The 22,884-nt window shown below is 38.2% G+C and overlaps 1 protein-coding gene across 4 annotated transcripts in view; it reads left to right on the forward strand.

The window, feature by feature from the left end:
• NSUN3 (NOP2/Sun RNA methyltransferase 3) overlaps window positions 1–22,005 on the forward strand; it is an 88,501-nt gene extending 66,496 nt beyond the window's left edge. For 3 of the 4 annotated variants that reach the window (XM_002716753.5, XM_051819162.2, XM_051819166.2), the window contains one exon: window positions 17,998–22,005. In XM_002716753.5, coding sequence (XP_002716799.1) covers window positions 17,998–18,274 — 277 coding nt within the window. In that variant the 3' untranslated portion in view covers window positions 18,275–22,005. The remainder of the gene's footprint in view (window positions 1–17,997) is intronic. The other variant, XR_007908929.2, reaches the window with a different exon arrangement.
• Window positions 22,006–22,884: the final 879 nt, after the last annotated feature.

The following is a 22,884-nucleotide window of genomic DNA, read 5'->3' on the forward strand; positions in this document are numbered from 1 at the left end:
TAATTCGAATTTGTGCATTTCATTTTATAGTTCTGTCAAGTTTTACTTCATATATTTTAAAGCCTCGTTATTAGTAGTTTTTGGTTTGTCAGTGGTTTTCATACTATCATAGAACCATGGGGACCACTGCATATTATCCATGAAAGAGTAGCACTCTACTATCTGTACTTACTCTTGAGCCAGACAGTACTGCTTTTTAATTTAGTTATCTGTAATTTGGGTATTATTTAATTTGAATAGCTCCATCACTTAACACAACTGTTGTGTGCACTGTGTGGAGCTACTGAAATACTTTTAATAGTTAAGTGGCATAATTACATATATTTTAGGAACATCACTTTGTTACACATGGAGAATAGATACAAGGGAGCAAACAGAGAGAAGAAACTTATTAGGAAGCTCTGGAAATTTTTCAGATGAATCATGACTACCAATAGGTTAAATTTAGAACACAAAATTCTTCAAAACAAGGTATTTCATGTTAATTAACTCACATAGTTTATTCAGTTTGTAAAACATTATTTATGTTAAAAGGGGGTTAAATTATTGCACTGCACCCCATAAAGTACAAAAGTGCTGGTATTAATCAAAAATTTAAATACTTTAATAACTTGAAAAATATTTAATGGATATTTAAAGTGAACTGAGGAAACAATATAGTAAGTGTATAAATATTGGAAGCATAGGACCACATAAATCTTTCTATTTTAAAAAGTTTGAACTGGTTTTTTTCAGGACTTCTAAAGAGTAACTACTAAGTATAGCAGAAGATGACCTGGCTATTTTTGACTTCCCAAGAAGTGCTTCTTTTGTTATTTGAGCATTCTTAATTATCGGTTGGTGTTCTATGTTCTTTTTGCCACTCTGAATCTTCTTTCTGCAGGAACAACTGCTTTATGATCCAAAGAATTTGACCTAAGGCTGAGAAAGCAAGATTAATCCAGCCTATCCATCAGGAGTCCTTGTGACTCTTTATTCTATTCAGAAAGGTTTTCCTAGCAGTTGCCCTCATTCTGTCACTCACTACAGGTGTCTGAACATACCATCCTATTGACCTAAATGAAGTCACTCAAATGCCTTTAAGTAAACTTTATAGGCTTTTAATTCTCTTATAGTCTGTCTGCTGCAGGAGTCAAATGACTTCTCTCAGAAGGAGATGGCCATTGTTTTCCTCACAAAAATTATTTCAGAAAATATTTTCAAACTGTGCTTTCTGAAGTCGTGGGGGTTCTGTAGTATTGTTTTAGGAGCTACCTTGTGGGAACAATTAGGGATAACAGGAGAGCTCCTTAGTCCACCACACCAAATCTTTTTTCTGGCTAAACTTGTAGAGTTTTGTTTTAAGAAAGTTTTTTCTTAAAAACAGCTTGAAAAAATTAAATTAAGGGCTGGTGTTTGCCATTTCAGTGTAGATGCCACTTGGGATGCCTGTATCTCATCTCTTATGGGAGTTCCTGGATTTGAGGCTCTGATCTGGAATCCAGCTCCCTGCTAATGCATACCTTAGGAGGTAGGAGATAATGGCTCTAGTAGTCAGGTACTGCCACCTATGTGGGAGACCTGGGGTTGAGTTCCCAGCTCCTGTTGGTCTGACCCAGCCCTGGTGTTGCAGGCATTTGTGCACTCAAGCAGCTGATGGGCCATCTGTCTATTTGCCTTTCAAATAAAATAAATAAATAACATTTTAAAAGTCATTTAAATCGAGCCGGCGCCGCGGCTCACTAGGCTAATCCTCCGCCTAGCGGCGCCGGCACACCGGGTTCTAGTCCCGGTCGGGGCGCCGGATTCTGTCCCGGTTGCCCCTCTTCCAGGCCAGCCCTCTGCTGTGGCCAGGGAGTGCAGTGGAGGATGGCCCAGGTGCTTGGGCCCTGCACCCCATGGGAGACCAGGAAAAGCACCTGGCTCCTGGCTCCTGCCATCGGATCAGCGCGGTGCGCCGGCCGCAGCACGCCAGCCGCGGCGGCCATTGGAGGGTGAACCAACGGCAAAAGGAAGACCTTTCTCTCTGTCTCTCTTTCTCACTGTCCACTCTGCCTGTCAAAAAAAAAAAAAAAAAAAAAAAAAAAAGTCATTTAAATCAGTGATAAGCCATCTCCATTCAGAAGTATACTTGCCACGTCCATCAAAATCACATCAGTTTTGGTGGTTGAAAAGACTAGATTTGACAGATCAAAGAGCCAGTCTTGAAATTAGACAGACTTAATGTGGTCTGCTCTCACTCTTTGCTGATTTAAGCAACACAAAACTGGATTCCTAATGTTAAGTCTTCGCTGCAGTTTTAATCACTGACCCCCTCCCACTCATGTTAATGAGGTAATGAACTGTTGGGAAGATGTGCTAATGTGAGATCTCCAAGTGGAGACTGGAAATAAATATGTTAAAAATTGTCATTTATAAGCTATTTCAGGAGTGTTTAATGTCATTACTATGTTCCACAGTATTATATCAAAAATATCCCTTCTTCAAGGTAAGAGCTTATTGCCAGAGGACAGAAGATAATTATCAGCATTGTATTTGTTTCTTAGGCTGACAAAAGAATAGCTGCTAGGTATACTATCTCTGAAAATAGCAAGCTGGATCATGCTTCCTTATCTTGAATTTACAGAGTTTCTTTGATAATAAACAGTTTGATATCTAGAAATTTGATTACTTACTATGAGCATAGTGAAAGGTACCCTCAAGGGTTGTAAAATAATACTTTTAAAACTGATGATAGCACTGGGTAGCTATCAACCTAGAAATATTTCTGTTTGGATGCTTATAGTACCTGGAATTTAATTTTAAATCTGCATTTATTTGATAAATTGTACATGAGCTTCAACTTTTCACATTAATGTTTTCCTTGGTCATAGTACATAATAGCGGTAAGGATTTTTTATTTGCTTTCTTGCCCAGACTGCTGTTTGCCTGAAGAAATAGTAAACTGATACAAGCAGAGTAAAATGATGAGAAACAGGCAGTGGAAAAATGAAAGAAATGAAAACTGCTAAAAAGGAACGAAAGCAGAAACTTTGAAAAGAAACACTAGAAGCCAGCAATATAACATGAAAATATGGAATAAAAAGGAAGAGTCCCCAAATATTTAGGAAAATGGAAGCAAAAATGAAATGAAGATTTAGACATTTGTCATTAGGAGAGACAATAAAGAAAAAAATTAGAGACAAAAGTTGCATAGAGCTCATAAAAGTTGGCAAAAAGATACAGTTTTACCATTTGTGAAGTTGACTTGTAGTGATTAAAACGTTTCTATTCTTTTGTTAAGTTAGGCCAATAATTTTTTTATTGTTATTATTTATTTGACAGATAGAGTTAGACAGAGAGACAGAGAGAAAGGTCTTTCTTCCATTGGTTCACTCCCCAAATGGCCGCAATGGCCTGCACCGCGCTGATCCGATGGCAGGAGCCAGGTACTTATCCTGGTCTCCCATGCGGGTGCAGGGGCCCAAGCACTTGGGCCATCCTCCACTGCCTTCCCGGGCCACAGCAAATAGCTGGACTGGAAGAGGAGCAACCAGGACTAGAACCGGCGACCATATGGGATGCCAGCGCCGCAGGCAGAGGTTTAACCAAGTGAGCCACGTTGCTGACCCCCCAATATTTTGTTTTTAAATATTAAGTTGATGTTTTTCCTTTGTAAAACCAGACCGTTTGCCATCCACGCTAGCTTCCTATTAGATTTCCTTTTTTTTTTTTTAACCACAGTGGCAGTATTGGGGATAATAGGCAATTTTGTACCAAATATCTCAATTTTAAAATAACAGTCATGGTTTTCCATAGAGTCAACTTTACTTACTAAAAGTTATCAACTTAATTAGAAATGAGACCACAGTTGCTTAGTAGCCCTCATTAACAGATTGTTTTATTTTCTGTAGGAGTTTATTTTCTATGACCCATGTTAGTAAATGCATTATTTCCAAATAAAGCCTCTGGCCTCTATCATTTCCATCTGTTCTATAACATAGTAGTTGGAGGTTGCCTTAGCTCTTTCCTACTCAGAATTTTTGCATGTTAGTTGCAATTTAATCTATTCCTTTGCTTTACACTGAAAAGTTCTCTTCATGGCCAGCCTCTTAATTGGGGTAACATTTATTCATTCATTCATTCATTTAATAAATGTATTTTAAGATTTAGGAACATACTTTCCCATTATGCTACTTACAAAAAATACAGAAAGAACATAAAATAACTTTTATATGCAAGGAGTTGAACATTTATTTATTGCTTAGGAAAAATAGCATAGGGAGGGGCTGGCGCCGTGGCGCAGTAGGTTAATCATCTGCCTGCAGTGCTGGCATCCCGTATGGGCACCGGTTCTAGTCCCAGCTGCTCCTCTTCCAATCCATCTCCCTGCTGTGGTGTGCGAAAGCAGTAGAAGATGGCCCAAGTAGAAGATGTCCTTGGGCCCCTGCACCTGCATGGGAGACTGGGAAGAAGCACCTGGCTCCTTGTTTCGGATCGGCGCAACTCCATCCATTGTGGCCATTTGGAGAGTAAACCAATGGATGGAGGAAATTTCTGTGTCTCTCCTTCTCACTGTCTGTAACTCTAACTCTCAAATAAATAAATAAAATCTTAAAAATAAAAATAGCATAGGGAGAAATTCCATAAGGAATCAGTGAAGGTTACAGACTATGTGAGCTTTGAAGTGATTCTTGAAGGATGAATAAAAGTATACCTGTTCTAAAAGTAATATTATGATTTTTGTGAAAAATTATTCATGTGAGCATTAGAAACTGCTAAGCATCTAGAAAGAGAAGACAAAGAATGGATTTTAACTTCTTGTCTTGATAGTTCAATTACACAATCTTGTCTATCTTGCTTTGCATGTGCAGATATTCTGATATATTCTGATACATACACATATATATATATATGTATGTGCATATATATATATATATATATTCAGAGAGGAATTCCTGTAAGTGACAGAAGGGGTTTGTTATTAGAACTAGATCCCATTCAGTTATGGGAGCTGGTTAAATAGTCTACATAAGTTTATATAAGAGTGCCCTACTTGCCCTACTTCTGGTGCTGGATTTGAAGTCAGCAGGACCACCAGCTAGCACATGAAATAGGGGAGGAGAAAGACATAGTAGGACTCATGAAGTCAAAGAGGAAATTCTTCTTTCTATCACCAGAATGTGCATAAATTTTTTACAACTGCTAAGCATCCAACTTTTCTGAAGTAGGTGATCTACAAAAGAATTGGTATATCCTTCCATGGAGCTATACTGGAACCATGGAGAGGACGAAGGAAGATCCTGTGATTGTTGGAAGAATTGTGGGCATAGCTGCTTCTCTCCACCTATAAGTTGAACCAGTGGATCTGCACTGTGTGTACATTAAAGGCACATGCACATTTGAAGGAGTTTTGACAGTTCTATCAACAACTCTATCAAGATAGAGAACATTTCCTTTATCCCAGAGAGAGTCTAAATAATCCTTGAAAATCCACTCATACCTATCACCAAAGGTAACCATTATTCTGATTTCAGTTTTTTTTTTAAACCATAGTTTGGCATTGCCTGTTCCTGATATTTCTAAAAATGTCATCAAGCAGCTTGCACTCTTATCTAAAAATTTTCTTTCAAGTTAGTGTTTTTGTATTCAGATTAACATGTATCAGGAGTTTGCTTCTTTTTAATGGGTGAGATATGAAAACAATATCTTTCTCTTAAAAAACAAATTATTTTTAAACACTTTAAAAAATGATTTACTTCTTATTTAAAAGAGTTACAGAGCGAGGCAGAGAGAAAGATAACTTTCATCTGCTCATTTACTTCCCAAATGCCACAAAGGCCAGGGTAGAGCCAGGCCAAAACCAGAAGCCAGGAACTCCATTCAGGTTTCCCACATGAGTGCAGAGGCCCATGTACTTGGGCCATCTTCTACTGCTTTTCCAGGTGCATTAGCAGGGACCTAGATTGGAAGCGGAGTAGCCCGAATTGGAACTGGCACCCATGTAAGATGCCCATTATCACAAACTGCAGCTTAACCACTGTGCCACAGTGCTGGGCCCTGAAATTCCTTCTTAAAGTTTTTAATTTATTTTCATTTTATTTGAAAGACAGAGAGACAGAGTGACATGTGGAGACAGCTCTTCCATCTGGTCTACTCCCCAAGTCCCTGGAAAAACTAGGGCTTGGCTGGCACCGCGGCTTACTAGGCTAATCCTCCACCTGCAGCACCAGCACCCCGGGTTCTAGTCCCGATTGGGGCATCGGATTCTGTCCCGGTTGTTCCTCTTCCAGTCCAGCTCTCTGCTGTGGCCTGGGAAGGCAGTGGAGGATGGCCCAGGTGTTTGGGCCCTGCACCCGCATGGGAGACCAGGAGGAAGCACCTGGCTCCTGGCTTCGGATCGGCGCAGCGCGCTAGCCTTAGCAGCCATTTGGAGGGTGAACCAACAGAAGGAAGACCTTTCTCTTTGTCTCTCTCTCTCACTGTCTAACTCTGCCTGTCAAAAAACAAAACAAAACAAAAAAACAAAACAAAACAAAACAAAAAAAAAAAAACTAGGGCTAGGACTGGTTGAAGACAGGAGCCTTGAACTCAACCTGAGTCTCTCACTTGGGTGGCAGATACCCAAGTACTTGGGCCACCGTCTGATCCCCTCCCCCATCACCTGGTGTGCATTGTCAGGAGGCTGGATGAAAAGCAAAGGGGATAGTGGGAAATGAAATAGCAGGAACTCAAACCAGGCAGTCTGACATAGGATGCAAGTATCCCAAGCTTGCAATTTAACCAGTGCACCAAATGCCCACCTCATAACTACCTTTGCTGTAAAGAAATTTAGGAAATTAGCTTTAGCCATTCCAATTAAAAGTTCCATTACTACAGAAGGAAGTGAGAATAGTTACCAAAGACTAATAGAACTATCTGCCACAAGTTGGAAATTCCTTGGTTCAGATAGCACTGGAGGATGTGAAGAGAATCAATAAGAAAATCCTTTAGCAAGAAAACCTATTTGTAAGATTTTACATATAGTCAAAAAGTAGGTAACAGAGGTCATATCTAGATGAATGATAGGGGAATAGATACAAGTGGTCAGATTTGCAAGATATTTTCCATGGAGAATTAATAGAATTTTGGTCATTGATTGACTCTAGTGTGGAAAGGAAGAGATGTGGATGTGTCAAGGATAGTTTAAGAGCATGAGCTGCTGGAGGATTTCATTGCCTGGATTTGTATCCTGATTTGGATATCTCCTAACAAAGTGACCTTATACAAGTTATTTAACTTTCTTGCCTTAGTTTCCTCAACTGCAAAGTGAAAAACATAATCCATGTTTCAGAAATTAATTGCAAGATTGAATTAGATGACATGGGTAAAACACCTGATTTTAGGAAAAAAAAGTAAACCAATGATAACATTTTAGGGAGGACTGATACCTATCGTGTAGGAAGAAGAGGAAAGTTCGATAAGGAGGCTTTGGGGAAATTAGGAGAAGTAGGCAATGAAGAAAGAAAGCTAGTGCCAGGAAGCCAAAGTGGGAGAAAGTTTAATGAAGTTGAGTGGCAGAACCAAATAGGATGGCAAGGTGAAGGCTGGAAATAGGCCTTTTAACATAGATTAGTTGTGTACTTATTTTCTCAACAAGCTTCTTAGGAAAACAGTTATGTTTATTTATCTTTAAAGTGGTAGAAACAGAGTATGGTTAAATGAATTGCTAAACTATTTGGAATAATTGATAAATTATTATAAATGCCAGATTATTCTTAGTAATTTGGAATTTTAATGAAGGATTCCCCTACAATTGACTTTTTAAATATTGCATTTTAAGTTACTAAAATTTTTCAAAACTATCATTGCAATGCCAGTCTTATGAAACAGTTAAATTATATTTCAGCACAAGATATTTGGTTCATTTTCATCATCATAAAAGCTGTGCATAAGTACTTCATAGGTAGGGATTCTATGATTTGTAGAAGGACAGCTGGACCTGACTCTCAGGTCATTTGCTTCAGACCTGTTACTTATTAGTTTCTAAACATGCATAGTTTTTCTCAAATATATGCTTATAGTATTCTATGTCTTACTACCTCAGCTTCCATACTTATTTTAGCAGCTGTATTGTTTTCTTCTGGATACATAGCAGTGGTAACCTTGTAGTACTCTATCTGGTATTAGATTAGGTTGGTATTTTTGTGCTACATTATTAATTAGGTCTGTAACTTCGAAGTCTTTGTGACCTCAATCTGATAAATTGGGTCAGACTATTTACTTCATACACCTTACCTCATAAGGTTTTATTAAGACTGTATGTGAAGTACTGTTTAAATTAAGCACCGAATAAATGTAAGGTGATATTTTTAATTCAGAGAAGCATATGTCCTTCACTGAGTTAACATAGGGATCAGCATTTCATTGATTGTTGAACCAAAAACATTTTCCTTTTATTAAGAAAGAATATCATTTTTAAAATAAAAATTTTCTTTTGAAGGAATATGTTCTGTGTGTTCAATGTCCTCTGGAAGTATTTCACCTTTCAGTTTTGGACACAGTTTAACTGGCATTTGAACAGTGAAATAAAACAACTGCCAATAGTTTTCATATATTTTTCACATTAATTATATGATTATTTTTCTTTGTATTTCTTGTATCATAGCCTCATATAGGATCTCTGAAATATTAACTGAATATTAAATGTTTATATCGCACCAACTATAAAATTGATGATCTTGTTTTTATTTTATTTTTAAATTTTAATTTATTTTTCATCTATTTGAAAGGCAGAGAGACAGGAATAGTCAGATCTGTCTACTGGTTTACTTCCCAAATATCTGCAACAGTTGGGAATGGACTTGATTGAAGCCAGGAGCTCAGAATTCAATCCAGGTCTCCCATGTTGGTGGCAGGGTCCCAGACACCTGGGCTATTACTTCCTCTCTATCAGTATGCACGCAAGCAGCAACCTGGAATTGGAAGCAGAGTTATGACTCAAACCCAGGCATTCTAATACAGGATATATTTGTCCCAAGATTCCTCTTAACCACTGTGTCAAATGCCCACCTTGCTTTCTAAGATGAAGGGCCAAAGCTTGCTAATATTGTGGCATTAAAGGAATGTACAAGTCTGTCTCATTGACTGCTTTCTTTTGCTGACCTTTATATCTTACACAATGGGACTGTTGCTTTGATACTCTAATAGTCATAGAAGACACATAGGAATAAAGATGAAAAAGAAATACATTATCATAGCATTATTTGGCTGCTTAATTTTTCAAGAGTACAGGCTTCTATTATTCCTTCACTTCTGCACTGGAAATTTTTGTAAGTGAGACAATGATTACCTTCAAAAGTATTGTAGGGATGACATAAAAAAGAAGTTGCTCATTTCCTGATAAGTCGTGAAGGAAGAAAGGGTGAAAAATCACTTTCTGTTTTGGTCAAAAGATGGCACTGTTGCTGTGCTGGTTTTTTTTTTCCTGTAATTTGGGCTTAGTCCTTCTTAAAAGTAGAAAATAGTTAAATGTAGTGATCTAATTAACACTGACCCTCCAACAGAATGCCAAATTTCATAATCAAGCACTAGAATAGATCACAAAAAATTTATATTTTTAAAATATGTTAGGTGGTCTTAATAGCTATTTATAAAAATAACAACCTCTGTTTGAGACTTAGAGATTTGCCAGAGGAAAATAGGGCACCCTACATCGTGTTTTTAATATTGGTTAGGTTTTGAAATTCCCTCCATTTATATCTTGGACTGCTGTCAGAGTCCCATGACATGTTAGTGTTTGGTTTGGCTTTTTAACATTATTGACTTTATATTGTCCTTAAGGTAATATGTTTGTTCTTCAAAGTGTCATGTAATTCCTCTGTTAATAATTGGACGACTTTTTTGCCTACTCTGGAAACGTAAGAATGGTCTCTCTTCTGGAGCTTGGGAGAGTAACATGTTCTCACCTTGTTGCTGGAGGCTTGGTTCTCTGGTTTTCTCTAAGTAGATCTTTTAAAGATGGAGAACTTCAGTGAAAAATTAAGCATTCAACTTTGGGAAATGCAAAATGAACTACTTGAAAAATGCCTTTATTCTTGATTGTACAAACTAGTGTTCAAAAAACACACAAATCTAAGCCTTTTTTTCAGTGGAAAAGGAAAGAACTCTTGGTGTACTGCGAGAACACAATTCAGTTTTTCTTCTTACAGATTTATATGATTTTTCCATTCCAAGTTGGTTCTAGGATCCCTTTAGATACCAGAATTCATAGATGCTCAAGTCCCTTATATAAAATGGAATAGTATTTACATAAAACCTATGTATATACTTCCATATTCCTGAATACTTTAGATCATTTCTAGATTACTTATAATACCTAGGGCAATGAAAATGTGACATAAATAGTTTTTATGCTGTATTATTCAGGGAATCATGACAGGAAAGAGAAGTTTAGGGGTTGTGACACCAACATCCCCTATTTGGAGTGGTGGTTCCAGTTCTGGCTGCTCTGCTTCCAAATCCACCTAGGAAAGCACCAGAAGATGGCCCAAGGACTTGAGTACCTACTACCCATAGGGAAGACCCAGGTGGGATCCTGGCTCCTGGCTTCAGCCTGACCCAGCCTTGTTCTTTATGGCCATTTGGGTGTGAACCAGCAAATCTTTGTCACCCTGACTTGAAAAAAAAAGTCTGTACACGTCAGTGTAAATACTATTTTTTTCTGAATATTTAGAACTTATGGTCAATTGAATCCTTGGATGCAGAACCTGAGGATGCAGAGGGATGACTGTATTAGAATGAGAAAGCACTGGTAAACTCCTACATATAGACTTTTTATTAGTAGATTCACCTATCTACGATTTACTTGTGAAAGTAATTAAATTAAGCTTTCATTGAAAAGCTAGTGTGTAATAACATGTAGACATATAACATACAAGCATATTCAGAAAATATTTTATATAGCTTTACAATGTAATTCATTTGAATCTAAAATACAACCAAAATTCTCTCCAAAACCTTTGAAATAAGATGTTTCACAATTTCAGTTTTTTATGGATTTTAACTGTAATACAGTATATATTTGGTATGTGCTATACCTCCTTTCTTCAGTAGGTTCTAGAACAGCACTTTGTAATCAAACATTAATACTTTTTCAGCAAAACATAAATAGTTATATTCCATGAGATAAGCCTTGATCATAAATAGCCTTCCATCAGTTTAGGTCAGATTTTGAGGCAAAATAAATCTGCCACAAACTTATTATTTAAGAACTTGTAAATTCCAGAGTTTTTTTTGTTTGTTTGTTTGTTTGTTTGTTTTTTTGATTGTGCAAGCGAATTTGACAGCAGATCTGAATTACAATTCAGGTATACCCTGTGACTGCCAAAAACCTATTTAGGATTCTCTGTTTGTAAGTGAGGAAAATTTAACATTATATTCTATTTAATGGCTTGTTTTGTAAGAATATGTTTTGTTTTGCTTTTAGCTACTTCTTTAGGTGGTTTAAGCACAAAATACATTTCAGCCTATTTCATAATATACTAAAAAACAAAAATTTGGAGAATGTTGTATAGCCAATACCCGCCATCAAAAATAATAGGGTTAGGCTTAGAGGTTAGGACAGCAGTTAGAACTCCCACGTCCCACGTTGGAGTGCCTGATCGATCATCATCTAAGAAGGCTAATGCAGACCCCAGGAGGCAGGGTGATTGACTCTTGTAGGTTTTTATGTGGGAGATGTGGATTGAATCCTGACTCTGAGGCTCAGTACACTCTCCCTATTGGAGGCATTTGAACATGAAACAGAGCTTTCCGAATCTGTCTCCCTTCCCCTCCCTCCTTCTCTCTTAAATTTAACTAGCTAACTAATTAGCTAACTTTTACAAAAGAATTAGAGTGTCTGGAATCCATTCTATGGCAGGAAAACCATCATTCATTCTCTGTGAGTAGTATTTAGGGTAAGACATTTTTTAATGCTATAATGTTAAGAATAGCTTTGTTTCCTAGTGTTGTGAGATAGAATCTTATTTCGTTTAAAGTAGGGTTTAAGCCTGATCAGCACTTATATGAGAGGCTTCTGAGGGGAATATATGTCTTGGGGAATTGATAGAGGGGTTATATTATTTGGCAATTTTGCTTTCTTTAAAGTACTTCCCCAAAGGCTGATGCTGTGGTTTAGCAGGTTAAGCCAACACCTGCAGTACCAGTATCCTATATTGGCGCCAGTTGGAGTTCCGGCTGCTCCACTTCCAATCTAGCTCCCTGCTATGGCCTGGGGAAGCAGTAGAAGATGGCCCAATTCCTTGGGGCCTGCCGGAAGAAGCTCCTGGATCCTGGGTTCTGATCAGCCCAGCACTGGCTGTTGCAGCCATTTAGGGAGTGAATCAGCAGATGGAAGAACTCTCTCATGCTCTCTGCCTCTGCCTTTGTAACTCTTGCCTTTCAAATAAATAAATCCATCTTTAAAAAATGATTAAAGGCCGGCGCCGCGGCTCACTAGGCTAATCCTCCGCCTTGCGGCGCCGGCACACCGGGTTCTAGTCCCGGTCGGGGCGCCGGATTCTGTCCCGGTTGCTCCTCTTCCAGGCCAGCCCTCTGCTGTGGCCAGGGAGTGCAGTGGAGGATGGCCCAGGTGCTTGGGCCCTGCACCCCATGGGAGACCAGGAAAAGCACCTGGCTCCTGGCTCCTGCCATTGGATCAGCGCGGCACGCCGGCCGCGGCGGCCATTGGAGGGTGAACCAAGGGCAAAGGAAGACCTTTCTCTCTGTCTCTCTCTCACTGTCCACTCTGCCTGTCAAAAAAAAAAAAAAAAATGATTAAAAATACTTGCCCAGCTTTACATTATAGTTGGATAATATGTATTGAGTAATATATAAAACAAAATAATGTTAACTGGTTTCCATTTCAGTTTGGAATATCAGGTTAGCAGTCTCCCTAATCTGATCAAATAATTCTTATGTTTCTACTGTGGTCATAATGTCTGTTTCTGACTTCCATTTTTTAGTATCATTTGAAAGCTCTGCTGCTGTCATCACTCATATTAAAATGGTGAATAATTCCAGTCTTAATAAAACTTCATTTATAGTAATTTCACAGTAATATCTTATTACCCAGGGGCCACTGCTTATTTGGAAAGGGTTGGCAGTGAGTACTACTATGCCTGAATGGTTGTTGCTTAGTTGTTTAGTTTTCCTTCCTCTTACTACTTTTTCTTAATTGGGAGTGGGCTTTTAGCCTGGCAATTAGTATGCTTATGTTAATTCAGATGGTTACATCTGAGAGCCTGGGTCCTGTTCCTGGCTCTGGCTCTTGATCCCAGCTTCTTGCCAGACCCTGGGAGGCAATGGTGTTCACTCAAGTTGTTGGATTCCTGCAACCCATGTGAGAGACATGTATTGAGTTCCTGACTCCTGGCTCTGACTCAGGCCTAGCCTTATCTATTGTGTGCATTCAGAGAATGAACCAGAGAATGGGAGCTTGCTCTCTGTCCATATTTCTCTGTCTTTCCATCTTGTTGGCTCCTCAAAACATTATTTTAAAATTTTTTAAAGACAGTTACTGCATGGCACATAAATTTATGCAAGCATGGAGAACTACTTACCTCATACTAGACCAAACCCAACATTATCTTTTTTTTTTTCCTTTTCCAATCTTTTTATGTGGTCAGTATCACAGTTTTGCTAGAGTTTAATGCTATTATTAAAATCTCTATAATTCCTAAATATCTTTTCTCCTTTTTAGTTTCTCCTTTTAAGTTTTGTTTGTGTGTGTGTATGTTAAAGATTTATTTATTTAAAAGGCAGAGCAACAGAGAAAGATGGTGGGAGAGAGAAAGAGAGATCTTCCATTTCCAAAGACAGGAGCCAAGAACCCCATCCTGGTCTCTCACATGGGCAGCAGGAGCCCAAGTACTCTAGCCATCTTTTGCTGCCTTCCCACATTAACAGGAAGCTTGATTGGAAGCAAGGTATCTAGGCCTCAAACCAGAATTCTGATATTGGATGCTGACATTGCAAGCTGTGGCTTAATCTACTGCACCACAATGCCAGCCCCATTTTAAGTTTCTTACAGGCTTAGTAAGACCTCTTTAATAGCACTTTTTTTTTTTGCTATTATTGAATCATATTGTGGGGAGCAACTTGGACTAGACTAAGTTACTGGAATTAAGACTTATTCTATGCATCTGCTCTCCCACAATATGGCGCTGAGAAGGGAGAAGCAGCTTCTACACAGCTGCCTCCAGTTCAACCAATAAACAGCAGGACCTGCTCCTGATTGGAGGAGAGCAGTGTACTCGGCGTGTGGGTAGCAGAGTTGGGATTGGCGGAAGAGAACTATAAAGGAGGAGAGAGACAACATGCACCAGGAACATCTAGGGGGAACACCTGAGGAACATCTGAGCAGCCCCCAAGAGAGCCGGCCGGCGGTGTGCCGCTCCCCCGCGGAAGTGGGGAATGTGGCAGGGGGAACCGCCCTTCCACAGAGGTGGAAGGGACGGCAGCCAACCCGGGAAGAACCAGCAGCAAACCCGGGAAGGGCCTAGCAGACGAAAGAACAGCGCAGGGTCCTGTGTCGTTCCTCCACGAAGACGGGGAGCGACACATATCTATTCCAAAACATTTTTTTTTTAAGCCAGACTGAATTTATTCAAAGAAAATAAATTCGTAGAGGTGGGTGACCAACTGCCTGCGTGTACATTGACAGGATACGTGACAGAAGACCCCAAACCAGCATTTCTCACATCTCACTGTCTCTTTTCAAAATACATATATAGCCCTCTGTTAATGATTTAGAAACCTATGACAATAATTATTTCTTATCTATTATTTTAAAATACATGTGACTGTTATGGAAGTAGATAATTTATCCTAGGTGCTCTATTGCTGGTTAGGGTACTATACATCTATTTAGTTGTTTATATTTCAGAAGTATGTTAATTTTCACTTAGTTTGTTGTAAAAAACTTCATTTAATTTTTATTGGATAACCAAGATCAGATGTATTGCTGTTTAAGTCAGTGAACTACCCGATTATACAGTTATTGTAATGTTCTAGCCTTAACAATTTGAGTACCCATGACCATATTTTGTATTAAATATAAAAATATGTGTTTTGATGAATTCTAACTCTAGAAGTAGTTTTATGCTTTATGCAAAATAGTAGTGAACCACAATATAAAATGATTCAATTCATGAGAAAAACATCATTTTTTTAACTTTTATTTAATGAATATAAATTTCCAAAGTATGGCTTATGGATTGCAATGGCTTCCCCCCCATACCGTCCCTCCCACCCGCAACCCTCCCCCTTCCCACTCCCTCTCCCCTTCCATTCACATCAAGATTCATTTTCGATTCTCTTAATATACAGAAGATCAGTTTAGTATACATTAAGTAAAGATTTCAACAGTTTGCTCCCACACAGAAACATAAAGTGAAAAATAATAGATGATTGTTTTAAATGATGATGAAATCAGATCAGACCTATTGTCATGTGAGAAAAACATCATTTATGACATAAAATAATTCTCAGTATAAAGGAGTCTTAGCCATGATCTCTGGAGGTGAGATCCTGCTTTCCAGATGTTTGCTGCCTGCTTTCCTAGATCTTTCCTTTATGGTACTTATGAAGACCACAACTACTAGAAGCAAAAGGCTAACTAATATTTAAACAATAATCATCAGTAGCAAAACATCAACAGTCATTTGACAGGAATCTGTTATTTTGCCCCAGGGTTTTAATATTAACACAATTTCTAAAAAAGTGTTTGTGTTACCACACACAATTTCCATGTTTAGAAATTAATACAGGCAATTAAGTTTTACTAAGCTAATTTTGGAACAATAAATTATTAATGTTGGAAGGAAAATGAAACAGAAGAATCAGCCAACATTGGCAACACTATAGAAATTAATTTAAATTTGTAACAAGTCAGGACCATATTGTTTGCAAATGAAGAGGTTTCCCTGTGCTTTTGTGAAACTTTAATGAGAAAGAAACATACTTACTTGATTAAGCATTGGCTTTGCTAACTGTAGATGTAGGAGCAAAATATATCCTGTAAACATACATACTTTTATACATACACACATATATTCCTTGCACTATGATCCAACAGGTTACCTATTGCTACAGTCAGTAGAAAGTGAGGCAAAATGACTATAATTATAATTTACAAAATTTTAGCAAACTCTGCATTTGCCTTATTTTATTAGTGTGAAACAAAGACGGCATCAGTTTTTTTGCTGCTATTACATATTACCACCAACTAAGTAGCTTAGAATAGCACAAATGGTGTCATTTTGACTATCAGGAGATTAAAATGGGTCCCGTGAAGCTAAAATCAAGGCACTGGCAGAACTGTGTTCTCCTTGGAGGGACTAGAGGAGAATCTGTTTCCTTTTGAGCTCCCGAAGCAGCCCAAATTCTTTGACTCCTTGTCTCTGGCCAGCAAGCTATCATTCCAACCTTAACTTCCATCATCACATCTCCATTTGTAATTGTCTTGCCTCCCTCTTTAATTATGAGGACCTTTGTGATTACATCGGACACACTTGGATAATCCCCTCATCCCTAGGTTTTGGGGATTAGGATATAGACAGTTTTAGATGATCATTATTGTTCCCACCATAGGATGTTATTCCATTAACAGCTTGTATCTCTGGTGTCTAGATACGAGTCTTTTTTATTTGTGTCAGTGATATTATATTTAAATTTATTTTCTTTATTTTGAGAGGTGTACAGAGAGAGAGAATAAGTGAAAAACAGACAGATACAGAGCTCCCATCTGCTGCTTCAGTCCCCAAATTCCTGCATTGGGCAGGCTTGGGCCAGACCATGTATGGAAGTCAGGAACTCAAACTGGGTCTCCCATGTGGGCTGCAGAGACCTAACTCTGCAGGTCTGCATTAGCAAGAAGCTGGAATCAGGAGCCAGAGCTAGGACTCAGATCTAGGTGCTTGGATATGGAATGCAGGCTTCCTAAGCTCTGTCTTAACTGCTAGCCCCTGTGGGCAACATTAGGAGCACAGTGGTAAGTGGGGGAAAGCTACATATAAAAACTATTTCTTAGAGGTTGACAACAAACACTAAAAAATAAGTAGGCCCTCAGTGGTAGGTACTCTTGAAATATTTGTTTAATCAATGAATACATAGGAAGTCTAGAAATTAGTACCAAAAAATGTGATTATTTGGAAAGTCCAGGATTAAATTTTCTAGAGAACTCATACCTTAACAGTCAAAATTTTTTAAAAAATAATAAATGACGTCTTTGGGAGAAATTCTGTTATTTATCCTGCCTACAAATCTCCCCTTTAATTTATGTAATCATAGAAATAAGTTACATAGGTATACAATTAAAAATATAAATGAGCTTCTAGTTAAAAAGAACTTTCTCTTACTACAACGTCACTCCTCAGAGGCAGCTGCTTCTAATTATGTCTGTTCTTATTTTATTCTCCAGGTCACTCCCTAAAACTCTCAAAAGCATTTTTATCCTTTAACTTCGAAAAATTTATCAACTGTAGATATTGGTTACTTCCCTGTTGCTTTGATTGACCTCACTTATCTTAGTCTTCCTTCCTTTTCACACTTGCACCCTGTTTAATCATACTTTCCCCAGTTTTCTCCCTCATTCAGCTCTGACATTTGGTACCGTCCACTTAGACCTACATTTCTTGTTCTGCTAGTGTTGTAAAGTTACTCTTTAAACACTTGACTCTTTACTTTCTTTCCATTTTAAAAATAAATATTTGTTAGCTTTTCTTTTTTATAAAGTAAGTATGTACCCTCCCTGTCTTCCATTTTCCCCCTCCTTGTGCTTCCCTAGTGTCCTAAATAACTATTTACACAAACCATGTCTTCAAATTCAGTGGCATTCTGAGAAACTTCAGCATAGAAATTTTGGGAGGGGGAAGGGTGTACAGAGTTCGGCTTGTGAAACACTTCCTTTTTTACCCTATGTCCCCCAACTTGATTGTAAGCTTTGTGAAGGTGATGTTTCGTTGTTGTTGTTCTGTTTGGTTCATAACTAATCTGCATTTCTCTGATTACGTGCAGGTCCGCTATTAAGGCTTTACGTCCTGGAGGTTTGCTTGTGTACTCAACATGCACACTTTCCAAGGCAGAAAATCAAGATGTGATCAGTGAAATTTTGAACTCTCACAGTAACATCATGCCTGTGGACATTAAAGGAATAACAAGGACTTGCTCCCAAGACTTCACATTTGCTCCCACTGGCCAGGAATGTGGGTTGTTGGTGATTCCAGATAAAGGCAAAGCCTGGGGTCCAATGTATGTAGCCAAATTGAAGAAATCTTGGAGCATGGGAAAATGATGACATGAATATAAAAACATGAATTTATTACATTTATTATTCTGAGCTCTTTACATGCTAATATTTAAATAATTTTGCAGTCATTTCTTCTGTTTGGAATCCTAGTTAGTTAGTACATTAGCATCTTAGAATGTAGGCTTAAGAATTTTTCAGGTGGATTTTTTTCCTAGAAATATATCTGTAGCAAAGATTTAAGCTGGTGCAGATGGTGTTTGTTCTGTATAATAAATCTGCTGTCTTTTACTTGGCATTTTATAGTTAAATTAATCAAGAATACAGGGTTTTGTGCATAAAATGTTTATAACTACATTCTATCCACGATGTGAGGGCTTTGAACCTTTAAACATGCACAATTGCCAGCACCCTTACTGTTTCCCTGCTGATCAGATGTACAGATTCTCTCAAGAGTTTTCCCTTTTCCATTGTTCAGAACTCTTTGGTATTCTGAGGCTAACATTCTTAAGCAGGACTATTTCTAGTTCTAGCAAAACAAGTTTCTTATTTGCAAAGTTGTTTTCTGTTAAGGACTATCTTATGTTTACTGCAAAGGTCAGTGACTCTATTGACATCAACTTTATTTCCCTCCCCCATTTTTTATGTTTTTTTTTTTTTTTTTTGGTATTCACAAATACAAATTGAAAGGGTAAATTATGTTGAGAAGCCTTTAGAACAGCAGCTTCACATGTGCGTGTTTGACTTTCGACATTCAGCTTGTAGAATAATGGAGTCTATCCAGCAGGCTATAAAGCAAGTACTTGAAACAAAACCAGAATGATTAATAACTGCAATAACTGAACTATATTTGGAGAGTTTTGTTACATAATTGCAGTCATAATGAGCACTACAGAATCTGATTATCTTACATTTGCAATCTGGAGGGGCTTTTTATTTCACTCTGTTATAAAAATGTTATATGAATGTATGATGTCACATATTAACTCACAGGAGGGAGATGCCTAATGAGAGTGGATTATCCTATTACCAAACCCAGTAGCATTTACTAAGTAGCTCCCCCTGTTTACATATATCCTGGGATTATTATACACATTTCCTTATGAGTATTTAGGGTTTTAGCTTCAGTTTTGGATCATGTGTTTTCTCCAGAAACTGCTTCACTTAGGTCTAAGCATATTTTTTCCAACTATTAAGAAGAATTATGGGAACCAGTACTGTGGTACAGCAAGTTAAGCCACCATCTGCAGTGCTGGCATCCCATACGGGCACCGGTTGAAATCCAGCTGCTCCACTTTCAATCCACATCCCTGCTAACATGCTTGGGAAAGCAGCAGAAGGTGGCTCAAGTACCTGGACTCCTGCATCCACGTGGGAGACCTGGAAACAGCCCCTGGCTCCTGGTTTCTACCTGGTTCAGCCCTGACCATTGCAGCCATTTGGGGAGTATCTATCTCTACCTCTCTCTGTAATTCTAACTTTCAGATAAATAAATAAATCTTTAAAAAATATGCAGCATACTTTGTATACTTGTATATACTTTTTATACACAAGCAATGCCATGGCTGAGAAAGAACTGCTAAGATCAATCCCATTCACAATAGCTACAAAAACAATCAAATACCTTCAAATAAACTTAACCAAGGACGTTAAAGATCTCTACAATGAGAATTACAAAATCTTAAAGAAAGAAATAGAAGAGGATACCAAAGAATGGAAAAATCTTCTATGCTCATGGATTGGAAGAATCAACATCATCAAAATGTCCATTCTCCCAAAAGCAATTTATAGATTCAATGCAATCCCAATCAAGATACCAAAGACATTCTTCTCAGATCTAGAAAAAATGATGCTGAAATTCATATGGAGGCACAAGAGACCTCGAATAGCTAAAGCAATCTTGTACAACAGAAACAAAGCCGGAGGCATCACAATACCAGATTTCAGGACATACTACAGGGCAATTGTAATCAAAACAGCATGGTACTGGTACAGAAACAGATGGATAGACCAATGGAACAGAATTGAAACACCAGAAATCAACCCAAACATCTACAGCCAACTTATATTTGATCAAGGATGAAAACCAATTCCTGGAGCAAGGACAGTCTATTCAATAAATGGTGCTGGGAAAACTGGATTTCCACGTGCAGAAGCATGAAGCAAGAACCCTACCTTACACCTTACACAAAAATCCACTCAACGTGGATTAAAGACCTAAATCTACGACCTGACACCATCAAGTTATTAGAAAACATTGGAGAAAACCCTTCAAGATATTGGCACAGGCAAAGAATTTCTGGAAAAGACCCAGGAGGCACAGGCAGTCAAAGCCAAAATCAACTATTGGGATTGCATCAAATTAAGAAGTTTCTGTACTGCAAAAGAAACAGTCAGGAGAGTGAAGAGACAACCGACAGAATGGGAAAAAATATTTGCAAACTATGCAACAGATAAAGGGTTGATAACCAGAATCTACAAAGAAATCAAGAAACTCCACAAAAACAAAACCAACAACCCACTTAAGAGATGGGCCAAGGACCTCAATAGACATTTTTCAAAAGAGGAAATCCAAATGGCCAACAGGCACATGAAAAAATGTTCAAGGTCATTAGCAATCAGGGAAATGCAAATCAAAACCACAATGAGGTTTTCACCTCACCCCGGTTAGAATGGCTCACATACAGAAATCTACCAACCACAGATGCTGGCGAGGATGTGGGGAAAAAGGGACAGTAACCCACTGTTGGTGGGAATGCAAACTGGTCAAGCCACTATGGAAGTCAGTCTGGAGATTCCTCAGAAACCTGAATATAACCCTACCGTTCGACCCAGCCATCCCACTCCTTGGGATTTACCCAAAGGAATTTAAATTGACAAAAAAGCGGTCTGCACCCTAATGTTTATTGCAGCACAATTCACAATAGCCAAGACCTGGAACCAACTTAAATGCCCATCAACAGTAGACTGGATAAAGAAATTATGGGATATGTATTCTTTAGAATACTATACCGCAGTAAGAAACAATGAAATCCAGTCATTTGCAACAAAATGGAGGAATCTGGAACACATCATGCTGAGTGAAATAAGCCAGTCCCAAAGGGACAAATACCATATGTTCTCCCTGATCAGTGACAACTGACTGAACACCAAAAAGGAAACCTGTTGAAGTGAAATGGACACTATGAGAAACGGTGACTTGATCAGCATAGCCCTGACTGTTAATGAACAACTTAATACATTATCCCTCTTAGTAGTTTTTTTGTCTGCTCTACTTAATATGACTGGTTTAATTCTGTAATTAATACACAGTTATTCTTAAGTGTTGAAAATTAACTGAAATGTGATCCCTGTTAAACATAAGAGTGGGAATAAGAGAGGGAAGAGATGTACAATTTGGGACATGCTCAGGCTGACTTGCCCCAAATGGTAGAGTTAGAAACATACCAGGGGATTCCAACTCAATCCCATCAAGGTGGCATGTACCAATGCCATCTCACTAGTCCAAGTGATCAATTTCAGTTCACAATTGATCATAATGAAAGGACTAAGAATCAAAGGGAGCACATAAACAAGTCTAGTACCTGCTAATACTAACCGATAGAATAAATAAAGGGGAGAGTGATCCAACATGGGAAGTGAGATACTCAGCAGACTCATAGAATGACAGATGCCCTAAATAGCACTCTGGCCTCAGAATCAGCCCTAAAGGCATTCGGAGCTGGCTGAAAAGCCCATGAGAGTATTTCAGGCATGGAAAGCCAAGACACTCTGGAAAACGATCTCTCTGAGTGAGATCTCAGTGGAAAGAACATGTCTTCAAAGAAGGAGGTACCTTTCTCTGAAGGGAGGAGAGAACCTCCACTTTGACTATGACCTTGTCTAAACAAGATAAGAATCGGAGAACTCAGAGGGCTTCCATAGCCTTGGAAACTCATGACTGGAGCATAGGGAGATTACTGATGCCATAGACAGGAGTGTCAATTGGTAAAGTCAACAACAGGAGTCACTGTGCACTTAACTCCTCATGTAGGATTTCTGTCCTTAATGTGCTGTGCATTGAGATTTAATGCTATAACGAGTACTCAAACAATATATTTCACTTTGTGTTTCTATGGGGGTGCAAACTGTTGAAAGCTTTACTTAATGCATACTAAACTGATCCTCTGTAAAAAAAAAAAAAAAAAATTATCAACTCCCAACTTGACTCTCACTGGGATTAAACATGACAATAGGTCTGATCTGATTTCATCATCATTTAAAAAACAATCATCTATTATTTTTCACTTTATGTTTCTGTGTGGGAGCAAACTGTTGAAATCCTTACTTAATGTATACTAAGCTGATCTTCTGTATATTAAGAGAATCGAAAATGAATCTTGATGTGAATGGAAGGGGAGAGGTTGTGGGAAAGGGGAGAGTTGTGGGTGGGAGGGACGGTATGGGGGGGAAGCCATTGTAATCCATAAGCTGTACTTTGGAAATTTATATTCATTAAATAAAAGTTAAAAAAAAATAAAAAAAGAAATTATGGGATATGTATTCTTTAGAATACTATACCGCAGTAAGAAACAATGAAATCCAGTCATTTGCAACAAAATGGAGGAATCTGGAACACATCATGCTGAGTGAAATAAGCCAGTCCCAAAGGGACAAAT

The sequence above is a fragment of the Oryctolagus cuniculus genome, chromosome 4, assembly GCF_964237555.1.
Source record: "Oryctolagus cuniculus chromosome 4, mOryCun1.1, whole genome shotgun sequence".
NCBI classification, from domain to species: domain Eukaryota; kingdom Metazoa; phylum Chordata; class Mammalia; order Lagomorpha; family Leporidae; genus Oryctolagus; species Oryctolagus cuniculus.